The sequence below is a fragment of the Bos grunniens genome, chromosome 22, assembly GCF_055505025.1.
Source record: "Bos grunniens cultivar Pamir isolate PY7600 chromosome 22, Bosgru_T2T1.0, whole genome shotgun sequence".
Taxonomy (NCBI): Eukaryota; Metazoa; Chordata; class Mammalia; order Artiodactyla; family Bovidae; genus Bos; species Bos grunniens.
Genome location: NC_141186.1, coordinates 44,621,470 through 44,643,262, shown reverse-complemented (window position 1 = coordinate 44,643,262; position 21,793 = coordinate 44,621,470). Strand labels below are relative to the sequence as shown.

Here is a 21,793-nt window from a genome sequence, read left to right as displayed (position 1 = left end):
TACCATTTAATTATCACTTCTGATGCAAATTACATCTGCAGAGCTCAGAAAGACATCATTTTAAGGGATGTCATCTACATGCAGAGAAGTTTGTGTCTCTTTTTTGTGGGTTTCCTGTTTGTTCTAACAGGGATCTCACATTGCCTTCCCAGATAGCTCAGATGGTAAAGAATCTGCCTGCAATGCAGGAAACCTGGGTTTGATCCCTGGGTTGGGAAGATCCCCTGGAGAAGAGAATGGCTACCCATTCCGATATTTTGTCTGGAGAATCCCCATGGACAGAGGAGCCTGGTGGGCTATAGTCCATGGGGTCGCAAAGAGTCAGGCATGACTGAGTGACTAAGCACAAGACCTTGCACTTGGATCTGTAGGAGTTTGGGCCAAGAGAAGGGCCCACAAGTCCACCGGCCCCCAGGTGAGGTATGCAGTGTTCAGGTTAAGTTTAATGTGGCTCACTTTGAACATGCCTAAAACAGTGCTGCTTACAACCAACCTCACTCAGGAACATGACTGGCTTAAGCCAACATTCTGGTGTGCCAAGAGGTTAAGGCTAGTCAAGGAGGGGCCAGCATTTTAGCCTTGCCTCCTGATCTCTCTGAATCTGTTTCCAAGACAGACTGTGCCTTTTGCAGGTCCCTAAGCTGGTGCAGGATTCAAAGGAAACAGTGCACATGAAAACAACAGACTGTTATCAGAACACTCGGCAGCACTGCTATAGTGATCACAATGAGACGAGAAGGGGGATGCTCCGATGAAAGGTCCCTTCCCCCACTTCTCTACACGCCATGTGCATACATATATAGTTACATTGGTTACATCATCTATATAATATGCTCAACTTTCCGCCTCTTCATTTTTCTCAGGAACACTAGGGTATTTCTGTTTGCTAGTGTGGAATGGCTCAAATGATGTCACTGATCCCTGGCCCAGAGGCCATGGCACATGGAGCCATCTCCTCCTCAAAGGTCAGAGAGGTTGCTGGCTCTTCTGGCTGTTATAAGTAAGCAGGAAAGGATGCTCGCCTGGAACCAGACAATCAGACTTAAAGCTTTCAGCTCTGCCAGTCCTGGCTGTGTGATCCTGGGGAAATCATTGAATCTCTCTGACTCCTGGTGTATTCTTATCTTTAAAATGAGGGTTATTATACTCAGGTGAGGCAAAGAATATAAAAGTATTTTGAAACCTATAGAATGCATAAACATAAAACATGAACATTATTGCATATAACGTCATTATGAACAACTGTGGACACACAGCTTTATTCCCACAAGAGTTAGAATACTGGGTGCAAAGATTAGAACCATTTTTGTCTTTTAATATGCACAGAAAAGTCTCCTCACTGCACACAGAAGTATTTTATTTCTCTGCAGCATCCCCAGCTTTGGGTTTTATCATGTCTTTAAAGTACTTGTGACATCAATTAGGTATAAAATAGCATCTTAAAATTATTTGCCTTTTCATTTCTACAATTTCTATTGGAGTGAACTTTTAAAATAATGTTACTTTTGTAATGTGAACTGCCTATTATTATCTTCTTGCCCATTTGTCAACGGACATCTTGGAGTGTTCTTTTATATCTCCATGAATTATGTAGATGACAAAGATTAATCTTTTGTCTGTCATCTCTATTTCAAAAGTCTTTTTCAATGTATCAGTCTACTCCCCTTGTCTAAAAAGTGCACTAAATATAAAAACAATCTTGTTTGTTGATATAACACCATACAGTGTCTTTAGGCTGGTCAGTACTCAAGAGGTCACTGAGGATGTCCAATGGAAATAAGCAAGGAAGAGAAAGAGTTTGGACGTTATGTCCCATTTGGAAAAGTTAGAGGAACCAGGATGTCTAGTCAGGAGAAGACAGGCACCTGGGGGAAGAGTGTGGTGTGGGTACGTGTGTGTGCAAGTGTGAGCATACATTTGTGGAACAGGAGTAGACAGTAGGGAGAGATAAAATACTGACAGAGAGAAAGTGTCATTGTATAATATTCAGCTTGAGAAAGGAATGTTACAATTAAGAAAAGATTTTCTCATGATCCACAATGAACAAAGATGCAATGCATAGGCTTGGAAGGTTCCTGGAAGTGTTTGAACCGAGATTGAAAGGATCCAGCAGTGGACGAGAACTGGGCTCCACGTTCTCAATAGGCCTTTCCCCAAAACTCAGGTTCTCTAATTCAATGACCCCGGGTCATTTCCTAGAGGCTGGTTTTGTTTATTTGTTTCATAAATCCCCGGAAAAAAGCCTGTTTTGCTACTCCTTTCCTCCTCATCTTAAGAGCCAGAAAAAGAAAATTTTAAAAAGTGAACTTACCGTTAAGGTTTCTGGTTTAGCTCCCATTAATTGAGTTGACTAAGAATCAGCTGCCTTCTTGCAAAAGGACACAATGACCCAAACACAGAAGGACCAGGCACAAGTGTTTCTAGACTTTAAAAGATCCGTTCCTTTTCTAGCCAAAGGTTTGGAGGCCTTTCTTGACTAATAGCCTCTTCTTAGCTAATAACCAGTGTCAAGTCATAAAAAATTGAAGGCATTAGAAACCACTGGCCTTTACTCCTAATAGTCCATGAGCCGACACAACAATGATAAATGGCCGTGCAATCACAGCAATTTGCAATCACAAAATGTGAGCCCTGTACCCATCACCGGAGCTGACAAATTATGGAAGGCAACTGTGTGCACACACCACAAACGAAGGCGCCCTTCCAAATACACACACACCATTAGTAACGATTATATGTACATAGGACTCTGTAAAATTTGCCTGTGATCAGTCACTTATTTTCATTTGGTTGTTATGAAAATAGTGGCACTGGTTCAGGATTTTACAAGCAATCACAAAGGATCTTAAGAAAATGACACAATTTGCAAATTCCAGATGGTGGTCAGAAGCTTCCAAGTTACTAGTTTATGTGGAAGGCTGGTGGTTAATGCAGATAAGCAAGATGACTAATTGCAGAACTAACAGTGTCACCTCCACAGTGCTGAGCATGCGGAATTCTGCCAAAGACTAGCTCCTTGGTCTTGAGAAACACAAAATGGAAGTTACCAGAGCCCTCCCAAGTGAAGGTTTGTACAACTCACTCCTGTGGGTCGTGGCCACTCTATGAAGTGGCTTCCAGGCACACTCACTAATGGTGGGGTCTCCCTTCCAGACACTCAGAGAAAAAACGGGCCTTTGACCATGAGGCAATTTGCTCTGGCAGGGATTCTCACCCTTCATGTGTTATGTGGTGAGGAGACTGGCGATTTAGTCATTTAGAGGCAACATGATGTGGTTGGGAAAGTACAGACTTTGGGGTCAGACTGGGTACGAATACTGGCTCCTCTATCTACCGGCTCAGCCATCCTGGAAGGGCCGCTACCCAGCTCTGAGCCTCAGTTTCTTCTAAAAAAAAGGCGGGGGGCAGTTACACCAACCTCACTGGATCATTGTAAGGATGCTTAGAGGACTTACAGTCAGACCTCTGTTGCACGGATGTGCATAAAACAGCATTTGGGGAATAAGGATGGTGATCATGTTTCTTAAAATTGTTTTAGGAAATTTTCTGTGATACAGAGGTCTTGATGATGCTGCCGTTTATGGAGCACTTCCCATGTGCTTAGCACTGTACACGAATCATCTCATTATGGTAGTGCCATCATCATGCCCATTTTACAGCTGTGGGAACTGGGGCTGAGAAAAGCACAGGAGACTGTCCAAGGCCACATCACTAGCAGATGTGGAGATGGCACTGGGACCTGGACAGTCTAATTCCAGAGCTGATGCCCTGAACAGCCTCAAATGTACATATCAGCATATCTTTTCTCTAATAAACCTACTCCTAGTTCACAGGCATCTTGGAAGACCAGGACCCCCAAGATACCGATCCCCAAGAGAACCATGGCCGATGACTATACTCAGCTCTTGCCAGCAAGTGAGAGACCTTCACTGTCCATGAGGCTCCCATCCAGAACCACCTGAGGTCTCACGATTCATGAAGTCTAATTAATCACCTGATGAAATCAAGATTCCAACTGCAATAACTCCTTGGAGCTATTTCCATGTAGTTGGCTGTATAAATGGTCAGCTCCACACTGTATGATACAAATTCCAAGAAATGTATAAACCACTAGAAGCCAGCTCACCTCCTTAGCTCTCCAGCTGGCATGTAAGGAACACAGCTCCAGATGCATATATTTCAAATACACTTATGGACTGACTCGGGGCATAAATTATGGTGGGGCACAGAGTTCACCTTGCCCTTTAAAACAGAAACTTTAAAGGTACCTCCTCAGTTAATCAAGTGCTCAAGATTATGTACTCAGAAGAATGTGTTTCAAGGCACTTTACATGGCTTTTGTTTTGCATCCCCCCTTTTTCTTCACAGAGGTAAACATCCTTAGATGCCACAGGATACACTGGTATTAAAACCTAGACTGAATCCATCAGGAAACCTGGCACTGGGTCTTGGCTTAACTGCTGGTTTGCTCAGTGGCTTTCTGCAAGTCACTTCCCCTCAGCATCTTTATGCATAAAGTGAGCAGAATAATACTTGTTTTATGTTACTCTTACAACATGGTTGTGTTCTCAAATGAGACATTAAATGTGGTACTTAGAAAAAGAATTGAATTCCATCATTTCTAGGTCATTCCAAGGTTCCACATAAAGTTACTGGCTGAGTCAAAGTTAGAACAAAGGGACAAGTCAGGACCATATACAAGAGAGACAAAAGCAATGACTACAAACATCACTAACTAAACCTGGCCTAAACTAGATCGACATCTGAGACAGTGAATCCTAAAACCAAAAGTAAGCTGTTCATCATATTGTCAGATATATTCTTAGAAAGAAAATAACAGAATCACCACTTTTTTCATTAAATGGACTGCAAAACACCTAAGACCTTCTCACCAGGCTCCAGCTTCCTTAGCCAACATATACATGCATTTGAGCCTTCTTTCTTGAAAAGCAAACCTCCCCATGGGAAAACAGTGACTTCTGACTTGGGATCGGTGTAATTCATGAGGACTAACAACTTTTCTTTGAGTGACTTAATCAGGTATTCAAAGCACTTAATAATGCCTAGAAAAATCAGTTCCTCCTGGCATGAGAAGTAAGAACCCATTAAATATATATATATATAAAAAGATCAATGGAACAAAGTTGCATTGATGAGTCAGAAGAAATAAGCTTAATGATGCTCATGCGATACTGTTTCTCTGTCAAAGTCTAGTGCTACTGCACTAAAATGAACTAAGCTCCTTAGATTTCATGGTTAATGATTAGAGCTGGAAGGATCAAGTTGGTTGTCATAATAAAATTAAACATCTGCAACCAAACTCATATACCTATGTCATAAGAAATACTAGATTAAGGAGCTACATTGTATTAATAGCATAATCCATGTAGAATAATTTTAATATTTAAAATAGATAATTTAAAGAAGATAAATATTTAAACTATATCATTTTTCTCTATCACTGAAAACTATCATTGAAATTTTAAAATGCACAAAGCATTTAATCCCGAGTAGAAATTTTGTTATGATGTGTTTTCGAGAAAATGTCTGTTGTTGCACATTTTTACTCAAGTGCATGGTATCAAATGCACATTAGTGACACCCACCCCTTCCCCATGAGCCTTGCCCAGCACACTTGCTGCAAGAATAAACAAATGCTGGAAGGTACTTGCCCATGCATCGCTGTGTGCCCACTGTCCTCCTCACAGCAAATTCTGAAGGAATAGTCATGATGTGCTAAAGGGCACAGGTGCTTTGCTTCAGCTACCCTTGAAGGTTAAAAAGGACTTTGGATTGGCCAATCCTTCTTTTCAGCATAACCACCTTCTTTCTACAAAGAAAATGATCCTGAAAAACTACCTGTATTGGAACTAACAGTCCATACCTAGCTTATAAACAAGGATATAATCATGTTTTTCAAAAGGCCAACTAGCATATGCTGTTTTTTAAACACAAATGCTGATGACACCTGCTGGTAGCAAATATATTTTAATTAACTGCCTATGGAGAAGTGAGGCCTGCAAAGGAGGGCTGTCTTCTGAGCTGATATTGAAACAGAAAACGAGCCCCCACATCACTTAGGTTTCTTTTTCTAACTCTGCCTATTGACATTATCAGGAAGCGAAATGCCAGATTAATCAAGCTAGGGGATGTACTGGATTTGCCTTCTTGGACTCGAGAAGTATACAGTACACGAGACACTTCTACTCTGATTTAACCACTAGGGGGAAAATCCTAAATAGTGATACCTGAAAAATATTACCAACTATTTAAAAAATTGTTCCTCTCCCACGCTTATTCCTATACCAGAACATCCCCATAAAAGGAAATTAAGTCACATTTCATAATCTGGACCCAGCTACCGTGAAGAAAATTAGTATTTGACTTCTGGTGATACATTGTTCATATCCATTTGTGAGATACAGATATATGTGTGTGTGTGTGTGTGTGTGTGCGTGTATATATATATATATATAAGAAAAGAATAAGAAAAAATGAAGCATATGGGTTTTACACCTACACCTTTAGTCAAACTGCACAAAAATATAGGACTAAGTGATAGCAGAAAGGGACCAGAGTCTAGAGCTATCCTCATTATTCTTTTCTTTGACTCAATTCAATTTATTAATTAAACTCGGTTACGCTTGCTTCTTTCCAAAAGGAATTTGAGCAGACATTAGCTTCACTGCTCCTACATTCATTAAATTGTGAAGTTCCCCCTGAAAAGATCATATATTTATTCTAAGCCTGAACAACCTGAATTCTGTGCAGTTGCTGTCCTGTCAAAACTTCAGTAAGAGCCCAAACACCACTAAGACCATCACACTTCTACAGCTGCTGGGAACAAAAGCCCTTTGTGAAAATATACAAGTGAAATGAGGTGTGGGACAAGGGTGAGAAGTTAGTCTCTACTCAACTTATAGAAAGCTGATTATAACCTGAAACTGTTTATAGAGTTGTGTCAGTGTGGAGCAGCTCTTGTTAGAGGCAATGAATCTTTGATGCTGTTCTCCCAAATATACATAATTCAGTGAACCAACTGCACATAGCTAAGCAAACCCAAGGGTGGCAAGTGGGTGGACCCCCAAAAGCATTGTGATAAGACCGGAAGCACCCCTTCCCCCAGACTTTCCCCCTCATGGTGGGGGCAGAGTGGAGATCTCCCAGAAACACATCAGCGGAAATGATGATCTGGGTCCTGTGGATCCCACTACAGCTTAGTCACAGCAAAAGTGCAGTCTAATGAAAGCAAGTGTATTCCCCAAGACCCTCAAAGAAAGAGACACTTTCTCCTCCACCTGAATCCAACCTTTAAGGCCAGTGAGCTCTTTGCCAGAGATAAAACACACCGAGGAAAAGACAGACTAAACACCAGCCAGGAGGACTCCCTCACCTCACCCTCCCGGTACAGGAAAGTTACCAGGAGGAGAAATGCTTCCAGTCTTCCAAGACAGCTTCCCACTGCCCCAGGGAATTTAATTCATTTTCAGAATCCACATGCGACACATTCAGATTACTCATTTAGCTCCCAGACCCCCAACTGAATGACTCCCACTGGCCACAGGGACAAGCAGAGGTGCCGTGTCCTGTCTTTGCTGCCAAACAGCTGCAAGTCCAAGCCTGACAGGTGAGAGGTCCCAAGGGGTCCTCAAGAATGTTCCCCTGCCCTCCCCCAAACCTCCTGCAAGAGGAAACCTGTGCTTTTAAAGGGTAGCTCTTCCCTGACGACTGAGCCCACTGATGCACTATGAGAAAGTCCCTCTGTGGAGTGGATCCAGTCTGTGAGCTCTGCAGGATGCAAGAGAGAGGTAGGGGCAAAGAGATGGGGACAGAGGAGGTGGCGCTCTTTTGATCCATAGAGAGGGGGTGGAAGGGAGGCAATGAGATAAAGACAAGAGTTAGAGATGAAGACAGGGAAACAGAGTGTATGAGAGATGGAGAGAGAGAGAGAAAGAGGAACACACAGAGTGAGAGATGGGAAACAGTGACACAGAGAGGGAGTGGAAAGAGTAAGAGATGCCCAGAGAGGTCCAGGTGGAGGTCCTACCTCGGCGTCCTTGGCTGGACTGCTGGCCGGGGGTACCTCCAGGCTACAGTTCGCTCTCTTGACCGTGAGGTAGAAGGGGTAATCCTTGGCTACCATGGCGGCTGCCGGGCCTGCCCGTTGGGATGTCACCGCTGATCCGATAAGACCACAAAACTCCCAGGCGAAAGGGGGTCCCAGCTCCACGGTGCCAGCGGTGGTGCCGGCGGCGGTGGCGGTGGCGGCGGCGGCTACACAGAGACTGACAGCCGGCTTCTTTAGCCTACCTCCTACAGACTAAGGCGCACAGGCTAGAAGGGGGCGGAGCCTAGACAGAGCCCGCCCATCTTGGGCGGGGAGTGGGCGGGCCCTGGAGGGCCCGCCCCGACCCCGACACGTCCTGGGAGCGCTCAGATGCCGCCCCGCGGAAGCCCTCTCCGGAGCAGCGAGGGTATCGGGCCGCTGGACCCTTCCTCCCGCAGGCCCCGAAGTCGGGGCCGCGCAGCCTCAGTGGCAGCTCCGCTCGGGCTCCCTGGCCCTCGTGGGGTGGAAGAGGCAGCGGACAGAATGGAGGCTGGGGCGAAGCCGGGAGGAGGCAAGCGGCCTTGGGGGAAGTAAGCTCTTTAAAAGCCCATATTAAGAAGAAGCGGTATTCTGCCTCGCCTTACTCACAGCCAGTCTCTCCATATACATATATATGGAGTATACATATATATATGTCATTGGAGTGTAATCTACAAAGAGTAAAATGCTCCCATTTTACTGTACCGTTAATTGAGTCTTAATAAATGTAAACACTAGAATAACCACCTCCATAATCGGGACACAAAACCTTTCCACCACTTCCAAAAAGTATCCTAGAGCCCTGTCCTCTGCACCCACTTTTAAGTATGAAGAGGCTGGTAAGAGGCTGCCTGCCATTCAGAAGAGGAATCTGACGGGGTGTGTCCAGACAAAGCTGTCCAGTGATGAGCTGACACTACTGGAGTGGGTTGCCATTTCCTTCTCCATGGGATCTTCCTGGCCTAGGGATCAAACCAGCATCTCCTGCACCGCAGACAGATTCTTTACCACTGAGTCACCAGGGAAGCAACATCCGCCATTAGGGAGTGCTTAAATAAACTCTTATCACTATGGAACACCACTCAGTTGCAGTCATTTTGAAGATGGGCCTTTGGGTGCGGCATGGAAAGATCTTCAAGGTATCAGGTTCAGTTAAAAAAACTATTGCAGAGTAAGCAGTATAATACCATTTGTGTTAAAAAAAAAAATCTACAAATGAATACCATATATTTTCTATAGAGAAATGTAGGTTAATACCATTGAAAACCATTTGGAAGGACCCATAGCAAATTTTTGGTGGCCCAGATGGTAAAGAGTCTGCCTGCAATGCGGGAGACTTGGGTTCAATCCCTGGGTTGGGAAGATCCCCTGGAGGAGGGCATGGCAATCCACTCCAGTATTCTTGCCTGGAGAATCCCCATGGACAGAGGTGCTTGGTGGGTTACAGTCCATGGGGTCTCAAAGAGTTGTACATGACTGAACGACTAAGCACAGCACAGCAAATTTTTATGGGGCTGAAAGGAGGCAGCCAGTTCCAGGGGAATTAAAGGTAGTGTACAAAGGAGAACTTCACATTTATAGCTAATATGTTCTTAAAATTTTTACATGAATTGCTACTTGGGAATTTAGAAATTAATTTTTAAAATATTAAAATGATCATTATCTCAAAAGTTATTTTGTAGACTGCACTGTTGAGTGTTCTTCCCCTCCTATCAAAGTCATGGTCACAGCAAGTGGGGGTCTATTCTTCAGACATCTTAGGTGTGCAGGAGGTCGTGGGAATGGAAATATCCAGTCCCTGCTTAAGTGTTCTCTGCTCTGGCTGAGGCCAGAATCCAGCAACTCCCACTCTCCAGGCAGGAAACCTCATGGTATACAGCCCTTTCATCCCAGGTACCAAGCCCACATGCTGGCACTAAATGTGCCTGCTTTCCTGCCCAGCCAGTGTGGACAAACTGCCTTCAGAAGCAAAGAGAATCTGGCCCAGTTCTGCCAGTCTCACTCTTGCCAACCATGTAAAGGAAGCTGTTGAAGGAGTGAGGTTCAATGGACATTGAAGAGAGCACCTGATTTTTCTTCCTCCTCGAATATACACCCTAAAGCAGTAGGAAGGAAGTGGTTGAAAAGGAGGTTTGGAATGGGAAAGAGTACCTCAGGACTACTGATCTTTCTCCTACCTGTATTCTTGAACACAGCTTTGTCCTTTTAGCCTGAACGGTGCTGATGGAGAGCTTCATCGAGGCTCACTGCAAGTCTGGTCAAGTTTGAGGTGGGGAGTGAGGGACAACCCTGTATCCAAGGGCAACCAACCAAAGCAGCCCCTGATTAATCCTGCCACCAAGAGTCTCATACAGGGCTCCTCTGGCTGTCAAGGATTTGAGCTGAAGCTTGCTCCTCATTCCCTTTCCCTCCCTGATCCTCTGGCCCCTGCAGGCCCACCGCCTCAACTAGGCAGGTGGCCTGGCCAGTAAATTGTCCCTTCATGGATGGGCTTTGAACCCTGGTGGAGCTGGCTTGGCATTGACTTCCAATTGGGAGTGTACAGCCAGCACTTGGTGAAGAAGAGAGTGACTCTGGTAAATTATGCCAGCCCTGGGGCTGGGCTACTCAATGCAGGATTCTCAGGACCAAGGAGGAAGTCTGGGTAATGTAAATCTGCATGTGCGTGCTAAAGTTGCTTCACTTGTTTCCAACTCTTTGCAACCCTGTGGACTGTATAGCCTGCCAGGCTCTTCTGTCCATGGGATTTCTGAGGCAAGAATACTGGAGTGGGTTGCCATGCCCTCCTCCAGGGGATCTTCCCAAACCAGGGATCAAACCTATGTCTCTTATGTCTCCAGCATTGGCAGGCAAATTCTTTACCACTAGTGCCACCCGGGAAGCACAGTGTAGTAATAAGTCAACCCTAAGGAAGAGAGGGGACGTTAATCTCAACTACAAGTATTGTAGAGTGAAGAATATTCATAATGGTTGATGAAAAGGCTGCCATATCCACTTGTTCTTAAAACATTTTTTTTTTGCCCCTCTTCAAAGAATGGAACCATAAAAAGCAATCAATATACATGGTACAATATATGTGCAGCAAACTTATGTTTTTCCCATTGTCTATGCTGCTGCTGCTGCTGCTAAGTCGCTTCAGTCGTGTCCAACTCTGTGCGACCCCATAGACGGCAGCCCAACAGGCTCCCCCGTCCCTGGGATTCTCCAGGCAAGAACACTGGAGTGGGTTGCCATTTCCTTCTCCAATCCATGAAAGTGAAAAGTGAAAGTGAAGTCGCTCAGTCGTGTCCGACTCCTTGCCACCCCATGGACTGCAGCCTACCAGGCTCCTCCGTCCATGGGGTTTTCCAGGCAAGAGTACTGGAGTGGGGTGCCATTGCCTTCTCCACTGTCTATGCTAGGCAGAGGTAAAGAAAGAGGAAAAGTGAGAGAGAGATTGCTAATGGCCAGTAACAATTTAAATAAGTGTGAAAGGGAAAATGGGTATCTGGATTTCCTTTGGGTGGATTTCCTTTGGCTTGGATTTCCAAGCCTCTCACAGCTTGAGTGTCTCACCACCATAAAGATTTTGATGTTTAAAGACATATATTTTTGGTATAATAAGGCCTATAAACTGAAACCAGCAATTTTGGTTATATGCAAGTCAGGGATGTGGTCCCTGAGACACTCAGAGGCTTTTCAAGGGTATTGTTGAGTCCACGCAATTTCCACTTTCAGAACCTCCCTCGTGTGTGCATGATACACTGCTCCAACATTAGCAGATGTGGAGTTTGGGCAATCTGCCTAGTATTCCAACCGGAAGTGTTTATGGTCGAAGCCTTGGTCAGAAAGTAGGCTGCTCTACAGGAGGGTTCCCAAGCACACCCCCTGAAGCTGGTGCCACAGTGGAGAGAAGTCAGTCCAACTCTGCAGTGCTACCCAGCTTAGCGGCCCCAGGAGCCCAGCATTCCCCATTCTGCCTGTGTGTGTGTTTATGGGCTTAAGAACAACACTGCCTGAACAGTCAGCTTCACTCAAAGCAACGGCACAAAGTGCCTTTCAGGACTCGCCTTCGGCACAACCCGTTATAATCCTGTAAATGCTTCACAGCCAGGCAGTGTTCCTCGCTAGCCAGAAGCCTGGAGACTGGAATAAAGAAGCCTGTTCTGCATTTCCAGGAACGGTGCCAAGAGCAGAGCCTGCATTCTCGCCTGGGCTAAGCAGGGCACATTTGTGCTGTTGATGGAGTGGTGGGCTTCTACCCACAAGCCCGGCACTGGTTGTTAGCTCCTTTTAGACGAGCAGACAGCCAGGCATGACTGGGAGGCCATCAATCAGCTCCCCAAATCCCCAAATGCCAAGACTGAGTGGAACAGGCCCAGCATGAGGCTAAAACTTCACAAGTTAAAGTGGTTGTGACAGTCTTCTCAGCCAATGGGACAACATTATATTGTTGTTGTCCTGACAGCATTATACTTAAAATATCTTCCACCCATTCCTGAATCTCTATGGCAGAAAGGTGAGTAATACACACCTGCTCAAGAAATATAGCTGAGTTTGAAACACGGCCTTTCACCTGTAACCTCTGCTGTGAGGTGTGCATTTGTAGAAGGAGCACAAGTGAGGGTAGCAGATATCCCAAAGCCTAGCCTTCAAACACAATGCACCTCTGTCTGCTTCCTTGGCATCTGGAGCCATCTCGTCTACCTGTGCTAATCTGACACAGTCGTGTATGTACATGTTGGACACACATGTGTACCAACACATGGCTCCCCTTCTGTTTGGGGGACATTCCCAGCTAATGACCAAGTTCCCTCTCCTCTCAGTAATTTCAGTCTTGATGGGAGAGGGTAGTTAAAAGCCTGAAGAAGTTCTTGTAGTGAATTCTGAGAGATCAGAAGTGTGGTTTACTACCAGACAGGTAAAAACAGCACAAATCAAGTACTGATAATATCTAAAATCATAAAATCATCTAAAACCTCTCCCTTTGCCTGGGGATATGTCCACTGGCTCCAGGCTAGATTTACGAATGTATATACCTGGCTATTCTAAAGCTGGAAGACTTCATTCTTGCCTTCTCTCATAGATCTCATTTTCTAAAACAAGTCTGAAAAACTGGTTAGGTGACAGCATCTTATCCCAGTAATGAGCTTATCTTGTGACTTATTAGCTATAATTCAAAAACAATCAAGATTTTATGGTGAAAAACCAAGAATACTATGTGTCATGCTCTGATATAACACAGATAGGTACAGTCATTATATCAGTGATTCCCAAAGGGGTACGATTTTGTTCCCTGGGTGACATTTGGCAATGTCTAGATGTTTTAGATGGTCACTGGGGGAGGGAGCTAGTGTCATTTAATGGGTAGAGGCCCAGGATGCTGGTAGACATCCTATAATGCACAGGACACCCCCCCCCCACACACACACACCAAAGAATTAACAGGTTCAAAATGCTTATAATGTCACAGTTGACAGACCCTACATTAAAGAGTAGAGCTGAAACACGGCATCAGAGCCAGGACAACCTGTTGGTTTTGACCTCAAGGATATTTTCGCTTTAGGCCGTGATCGTTGGTTGATGTCAAATGTCAGTTTAGGCACAGTGGAGCTGCAAACAAAATGTTTGAGTGCCAAGAAGCCTTAGAATATTGACATGTCTAGAATCTTTCCTTCATGCCCAAACCTGACCCTTAACAGAATAACAGACTTCATAAAGCATGAAAGGAGAAAAGGATAAAGAAGAACATGAGTAAGGGGGAAAGGAAGAGAAAATTATCTTAACCTGTTTAAGATATGAAAATGTACTTGAAAATACCAGTGAAAATGAACAGACAATTTAAGAAGAACTTGGAAAGGGGGAAGAAATGTTTTTCCCAGGACAAACTTTCAGTTCAGTTCAGTTGCTCAGTTGTGTCTGACTCTTTGCAACCACATGGACTGCAGCACGCCAGGCCTCCCTGTCCATCACCAGCTCCCGGAGTTTACCCAAGCTCATGTTCATTGAGTCGGTGATGCCATCCAACCATTTCATCCTCTGTCGTACCCTTCTCCTCCTGCCCTCAATCTTTCCCAGCATCAGGGTCTTTTCAAATGAGTCAGCTCTTCGCATCAGGTGGCCCAAGTATTGGAGTCTCAGCTTCAACATCAGTCCTTCCAATGAACACCCAGGACTGATCTCCTTTAGGATGGACTGGTTGGATCTCCTTGCAGTCCAAGGAACTCTCAAGAGTCTTCTCCAACACCACAGTTCAAAAGCATCAATTCTTCAGCACTCAGCTTTCTTTATAGTCAAACTCTATAGGACAAACTTTACCAGCATATTTAATTATTTTAGGTGGCAGAAATGCAAACGTGGTGATAAAATAAAAACCCCAAAGGGTTCGGCTTACTGTGTTTGTGATACATAGCACAGCCTGTGCAGTCAGAGATCTGTCCTCACTCAAGGTTTTGTAATAAGAATGCTAACTTTTTGATCTCAGCTGATTACTATCAGCAGGCTTGCTTTGCTTATAGAATTTAAGCCAATTGTTAGAACACTTTTTGTACACTGAACTTTATGGAGAGCCTGCATTTAGTTGAAACTATTTCATATTTTTGACCAAAAATTTACTAAACTTTTTATATTCCAAAACTACTTATTCTCTTTAGACTACAGCAATGTATGTATCAGTAGTTTTTTTTTTTTTTTTTTAATACTAACCACTGCATGGAGACACTGGAATCTAAAATGTATCAATTCTAGCTTTGGATAGTGGAAATGTTTTATTTTCCATCAACTACAAACTCAGCATCAAAGTACCATATTTCATCAAACTAAGATGCCAAAGACTGAAATATGTTCTATTATATTATGTACAGCTAAGAAAGAAAATAAAAATTGCCAATTACATTATAACACACGGTGGGAGGTAGGAGGGAGATTCAAGAGGGAGGGGACATATGTACTCCTATGTTTAATTCATGTTGATGTATGACAAGTCAAACCAATATTGTAAAGTTATCAATCAATTAAAAATAAGTAAATACTTTATAAAATGAAAAAAAATTATAACACATGATCAATTGTAAGATACATCCCAATTCCAGAGAAGTTAAAAATGTGGGGAAAGTGTGGGTAACAATGAAATATAGCACTATTCATATCTTCTGGCCAGGATTTGAAAATCTACACATTTATAGAAAAGTGAATTGTGGGGATTTAGGGACAATAATTCTAGAGACCACGTGCAGTGAAATCAACTGAGAAATTTACCATATCCAGATTACTGGGCCCCACTTTGGATTAACTGAACTGGACTCTTTAGCAGTGGACTCGAGAAATTTGAATTTTTGATAAACTCCCTTCAAGACAGTGTGAGTTAGGATTATCAGGAGACCACAGATCCTTGGTGCCCAGGGGGCAACGAGCCCACTGGCTGTAGTATTGCAATCCAGAACAGGCACAGAGCGCGCTGCTTATTTGCTCAGGCTGTGCTGAGGAACCATACACACTGCACAGCCCACTAGAAACATATGGGTGCAGCAGGGCCACAGCAAGAAATACGCAACTCCACACTCCCAGTGAACTACCAACTAAGCCACCCACCAGGAGATGGGTTCTGGCTCTTGGGACTTTGATTTACAGTCTCCTATCCAAAAGTTCCAACTAAAATCATGCTTATCTCTTCATAGCCAAGGGGCATGATTGCATTTACATTTTTAAAAAATTAGCGGCAGCAGTAGAGAATGGGAGGAGGGCGGTTGGCTTGAGATGTTTACTTGAAAAAGCTCCTGGGGTTTATTGTGGGGGTGGGGAGGGGACAGTAGCGTGAGGAGAAGACCTTAATTACAGAACGAGTTTAACCAGCACAGACAGACTCTGGGACTCCTAGCAAGCCTGGTTCTCACTCTTCTGGTGGGAGCGGAAGTCAGCTGCTGTGTGGTAGAAAGCAGCTCATTAGCTCAGTGTTCCTCGTGCTGTGGGCATCCCATAACACTACAGGGGCATGCGAGGGTGTTGGTTGAGTGAGCTGAGGTACAGGAGCTTCTGAATTTTTCCATCTTACACCTAAAACTAAGCTCAGAAAATACAGGTCCCACATGCCTGCAATTTGGACAGAACCCAAAGCCTGTGCAACAGAAGGCTGAAGAAAAGCACCAGTTTCTAGTTCACCAACTTTTATTAGTGCATGATCATTTAGTTCTTCGGCAAGACAAGAACCACCAACCAGATAGCTTCCTGGCTAATTCCTCTCCTCCAAGACAGTCCTCAGTCCCCCAGCAAGGGGAACCTTTACTTTGTACCCCCCTAGTGCTGAGTGAAAGTGGAACTTTTAGTCACTCACTTGTGGCCAACTCTTTGGGAGCCCATGGACTGTAGTTCGCCAGGCTCGTCTGTCCATGGAATTCTCCAGGCACAAGAATACTGGAGTGGATTGCCATTCCCTTCTCCTGGGGATCTTTCTGACCCAAGGATCGAACCTGGGTCCCCTGCACTGCAGCCAGATTATCATGTGGGCCACCAGGGAAGCCCACTGCACTGATTACCTCTCCCTAATATTCATCGCGCTCATAATGACTGATTCAGCATGTCTCTACCTACAAAGGCACAGGGACCATAACTCTCTCAATCACCGCAACAGCTCTAGCTCCTTCTATCATTCTGGCTGGCGCATGGTAGAAGGATCCATCTTTGTTGAAATAAAAATTAAATTGAAATTAAATTAAATGGAAAAATTAAGTAGAACATGTCATAGAGAAGGTAAATTCAGAGACTGTGCAATGAGGAAAGCTGTCTAAAGTTTCTGAGATGGGGGACTTTTCCCAGGTGTCCCAGAGGTTAGGACTTCACTTTCCTATATAGGGGGTGTGGGTTTGAGAAGCCAAAAACCTAAAACATACAATACAAGCAATATTGTAACAAATTCAATGAAGACTTTAAAAATGGTCTACATAAAAAAAAAAAAAAAAAAAAAAAAACAACTTCAAAAGTTTGTAAGATAGGACCAAGAAATCACATGCAGAATACCACCATGGGCTGTTAAAAGAAAATTTGAAAGGAGACATGAGTCCCTTAATAAGCTTCTTGAAGAGTCCCAAACTCACTGAAACTGCTTGTAGAGATGGCACCTGCAGTGTAAGGCTACGGGAGCCCTGCTGGATTTTACTGTGAGCTTTTGGTTCCCTCCAGCTTTTTACAGACTCTCAGCAATTTACACTAATTTCTGAACAAGGTAGACTTGCCAGGGAGATTCAGACTCTGGTGGCAAAGAGATGTCAAATAGTTTGTTTTCAGAGATTCCTAGTGACAACCCCATCTTCCTTTTTTCTTCCCTGTGGTGGCTCTTTCTTCCCTTTCCTGTTCTAAGTGTCTGATTCCAGGTTAAACTATATATTTCTTTTTTCTTTGCAATTTGCCATGTTCATACCTAGTACTATTAATACAGAGACTTTGTTCTCTTGAAGGGGGCCCTGGGTGGCTGACTTTCAAGGGGAAGGGGAGATTTTGCCCATTGTTTCTGCAGGATCAAACATGGTTCTGGTCTAATGTTTCCAGGCTGATGTGAAATTATGGACTTGAAAACGTTTTTGTCTGAGGGAGCCAGTCAGAGAGGAAGGCAACTTCTCTTCCGGCTGCTCTGCTGGTTGCTCTGCTTGTGCCCTCCCTGCCTGGGCCTCCTCACCTGGAGTCTGACAAGAGGCGCTTTGAGAGCTCACTCTGGCTTAGACACAGTGTGCGCTGAACAAAACTCATCTGTCTGGGGGTGGGAGGAAGGTAAGAGAGAATTAAAATGGTAAAGCCAACATCACGTGGTTTCCTCCTTGAACTTTAATAACCCAGTGCTGCCTGCAGGCTCAGAAAAGCCATATGCAATGGGTAGGTACAAGGATTGCTCTGGTGCCAGGAAAATGCAGTAAGACATAACTTTTTATAAGGTAAGCAATGAATAAACACCCTGCAGGAACAAAACAGCCTTTAACATCTCTGAAATTGGCAGCCAGATAGATGCCTGAAACCTTGGTTCTGTGCATCATCAATGCACAACAGATAAGACCACCTTCAACATTAAGTCATCTTCCAGAGGAAACAACAGCTGGGGAGGCCGAGTTTTTATGATTCTCAGGCTCTCAGGGCAGGAGGGGAATTCAACAATTCAGTCAGTATTTTCTTTACCACAGCAAGTCCCATTTTAATACCTGTTAGAGGTTTCCCACATGTTGGGCAATTTTTCTAGAATGTCTTCAGAAGGAAAACATTCTATAGTCTGCCTTGGTTTCTGAAAGAGCTGTCTTTCTCCCTGGGCTGCGGGTAATTTTTTTTTTTTTTTTTGGTCTCATGATATTATCAAGAAGATCTGAAACCACAACGCTTCATCTGGATTCTGCTGTTGTTATAAAAAGGCAGTTTGGGGTTACACTTCACCCTCAAAAATGTTAAGGGAAGTGCCTGTCACCAACAGTCAAAAATAAAAATGAAAATGATGCTGGCAGAGCTCAAAAACCAAAGGGGTCAGCATTTTGCTTCAGTTTCCTGTTCATAAAACTTTATAAAAACAACCCACCCATTAAAGAAAAAAAGCCCACAACAATAGCTCATTATTCTTTTCCTAAACGCTTGCCTCATGCCACTCTGAAATTAGGTGCCATCACGTTTCCTGAGTTATGGGCTCCAAACACCACATCCCTTTCCTCCCTTCCGTGCCCCCACCCCACCTGGCATCGTTCCTGAATTTAGACACTTCTCCAGTTTACGAGCTCAGCAGAGGCCAGTGTTGCCCCTCCTACCTGTCCAGAGGAGGCCAGGCATCTGTTCCAGCTGGAAGCAGGAATAACACAGGCTTCCTTCCCTCAAATTAATTTTCATTTCCTAAATAAGCTTTTAATATGGAAAGTGCAAAATTTCAAAGTGAAGGAAAAAAAATTCCTACAGACTGCTCCAGTAAACTGATAATTATAAATGCACTATCTCCTGACATTAATTTTTGGAGAATAAGGTATTTCCCTTCTACCCTCCTTCTACAATAACAGTAAAACTTTATGGACTATGTAACACCTCATCCTTCAGTACCTGGGAGAACACTGGGGAATACAAGGTCTAGAATAAGAAGCCTGAATGCAAACACCAAGGTTTCCACTTGCTGACTATATGGCTTTGGACTTTATTTAATCATGCCAAACCTCAGCTTGGACCATAAAGAAGGCTGAGTCCTGAAAAATTGATACTTTTGAACTGTGGTGTTGGAGATGACTCTTGAGAGTCCCTGGGACTGCAAGGAGATCAAACCAGTCCATCCTAAAGTAAATCAATCTTGAATATCCATTGGAGGAACTGATGCTGAGGTGGAAGCTGCAATACTTTGGCCACCTGATACAAAGAACTGACTCATCGGAAAAGACCTTGATTTTGGGAAAGATTGAAGACAGGAGGAGAAGGGGATGACAGAGGATGAGATGGTTGGATGGAATCACTGACTCAATGGACATAGGTTTGAGCAAGCTCCGGGAGATGGTGAAAGACAAGGAAGCCGGGCGTGCTGCAGTCCACGGGGTTGCAAAGAGTTGGACACAACTGAGCGACTGAACAACAACAATAACTTCAGCTTAATCAATTGGAAAATGGGGATATGAGAGTTTAAAGGCTTTAATAAGAAAAAATATATGCATGGGTGCTCAGTTGAATCCTACTATTTGCAAGCTTAGGAAGATCCCCCGGAGAAGGAAATGGCAAGCTACTTCACTATTCCTGCCTGGAAAGTTCCATGGATGGAGGAGCCTGCTAAGTTACCATCCATGGGATTGCAAAGAGTCACACACAACCGAGCAACTTCACTTCACTTCACTTTGCAACCTCTTGGACTGCAGCCCATCAGACTCCTCTGTCCGTGGAATTCCCTATGCAAGAGTACTGCAGTGGGCTGCCATTTCCTTCTCCAGGGGATTTTCCCAATGCAGGGATCAAACCCATGTCTCCAGTATCCCCTGCATTGGCAGGCGAATTCTTTATCAGTGCCACTATCTGGGAAGCCCATAGTTTAATGAGTTCCTCTATATGTCAGCATTTAAGGCACAAGGCAAGCACACAGTCTATACTGTTATTAACCTTTCTGGTATCATCCTACCCTCTCTTTTCTCAAAGAATCAGAGAGGAAAGGTGGAATTTGGGGATCTTTTCCACCCACCTTGCCTTAAAGGGGTTAATTCTTTAAAGCAGGATTTCAAATATTGATTCAACTATTGGACATGTATAAAAGAAGAGGCACAGTGAAGAGTGAACTGACCTAAATGTGAAAACATTGGATCCAACACCGGTTCTACCACTAAATTTGCCATGTGACATCGAGCAAGTCAATTAAACTCTCCAAGGTGCAGTTTCTTAAACTGTAAAATACGGCAATTAAAAATTCCCTGACAGCTCAGTTGGTAAAGAATCTGCCTGCAATGCAGGACACCCCAGTTCCATTCCTGGGTTGGAAAGATCCCCTGGAGAAGGGAAAGGCTACCCACTCCAGTATTCTGGCCTGGAGAATTCCATGGACTATATAGTCCATGGGGTTGCAAAGGGTTGGATACAACTGAGCAACTTTCACTTTCAAACATAAATGCTCATCTTCTGTAATCCTATAAAACAGGAAAGACTAAGCTATATATAAAGTATTGCCTCAAATTTATGCTACTTTATTTCAAGGAATCTAAAAGTGATAATATAACTTGCTGATGAAAGTATCCTTGTCTAAAATTAGCACACTGGGTACAGGCAGCCCACATTTTGGATTACTTTAGCATGATAAGCTGGATTTAGAAAAGGCAGAGGAACCAGAGATCAAACTGCCAACATCCATCTATGTTGGATCATAGAAAAAGCAAGAGAATTCTAGAAAAACATCTACTTCTGCTTTATTGACTATGCTAAAGCCTTTGACTCTGTGGGTCACAACAAACTGTGGAAAATTCTTCAAGAGATGGAAATACCAGACCACCTTACCCGCCTCATGAGAAATCTGTGTGCAGGTCAAGAAGCAACAGTTAGAACTGGACATGGAACCATGGACTGGTTCCAAATTGGAAAAGGAGTATATCAAGGCTATATATTGTCACCCTGTTTGGTTAACTTCTTTGCAGAGTACATTATGCGAAATGCTGGACTCGATGAAGCATAAGCTGGAATCAAGATTGTAGGGAGAAATATCTATAACCTCAGATATGCAGATGACACCACCCTTATGGCAGAAAGCAAAGAGGAACTGAAGAGCCTCTTGATGAAAGTGAAAGATGAGAGTGAAATAGCTGGCTTAAAACTCACATTCAAAAAATGAAGATCATGGCATCCGGTCCCATCACTTCATCGCAAACAGATGGAGAAACAGTGAGAGATTTTATTTTTGGGGGCTCCAAAATCACTGCAGATGGTGACTGTAGCCATGAAATTAAAAGACGCTTGCTCCTTGGAAGAAAAGTTATGACCAACCTGTACAGCATATTAAAAAGCAGAGACATCACTTTTCCAACAAAGGTCCACCTACTCAAAGGTATGGTTTTTCCAGTAGTCAAGTATGAATGTGAGAGTTGGACTATAAAGAAAACTAAGCACCAATGAATTGATGCTTTTGAACTGGCAGTGTTGGAGAAGACTCTTGAGAGTCCTTTGGACAGCAAGGAGATCAAACCAGTCAATTCTAAAGGAAATCAGTCCTGAATATTCATTGGAAGTACTGATGCTGAAGCCAAAACTCCAATACTTTGGCCA

General features: G+C 43.8%; 1 protein-coding gene across 18 annotated transcripts in view; it reads right to left on the bottom strand.

Moving 5' to 3' along the window:
- ARHGEF3 (Rho guanine nucleotide exchange factor 3) overlaps positions 1-21,793 on the bottom strand; it is a 312,981-nt gene that overhangs the window by 60,124 nt on the left and 231,064 nt on the right. For 2 of the 18 annotated variants that reach the window (XM_086367405.1, XM_086367410.1), the window contains exon 1: positions 8,048-8,322. The exons of 15 other annotated variants lie outside the window; for them this stretch is intronic. In XM_086367405.1, the coding sequence (XP_086223531.1) occupies positions 8,048-8,143 (96 nt within the window). In that variant the 5' untranslated portion in view covers positions 8,144-8,322. Of the gene's footprint in view, positions 1-2,311; positions 2,383-8,047; positions 8,323-21,793 lie in introns of those variants that run through there. One more of the 18 variants, XM_086367407.1, reaches the window with a different exon arrangement.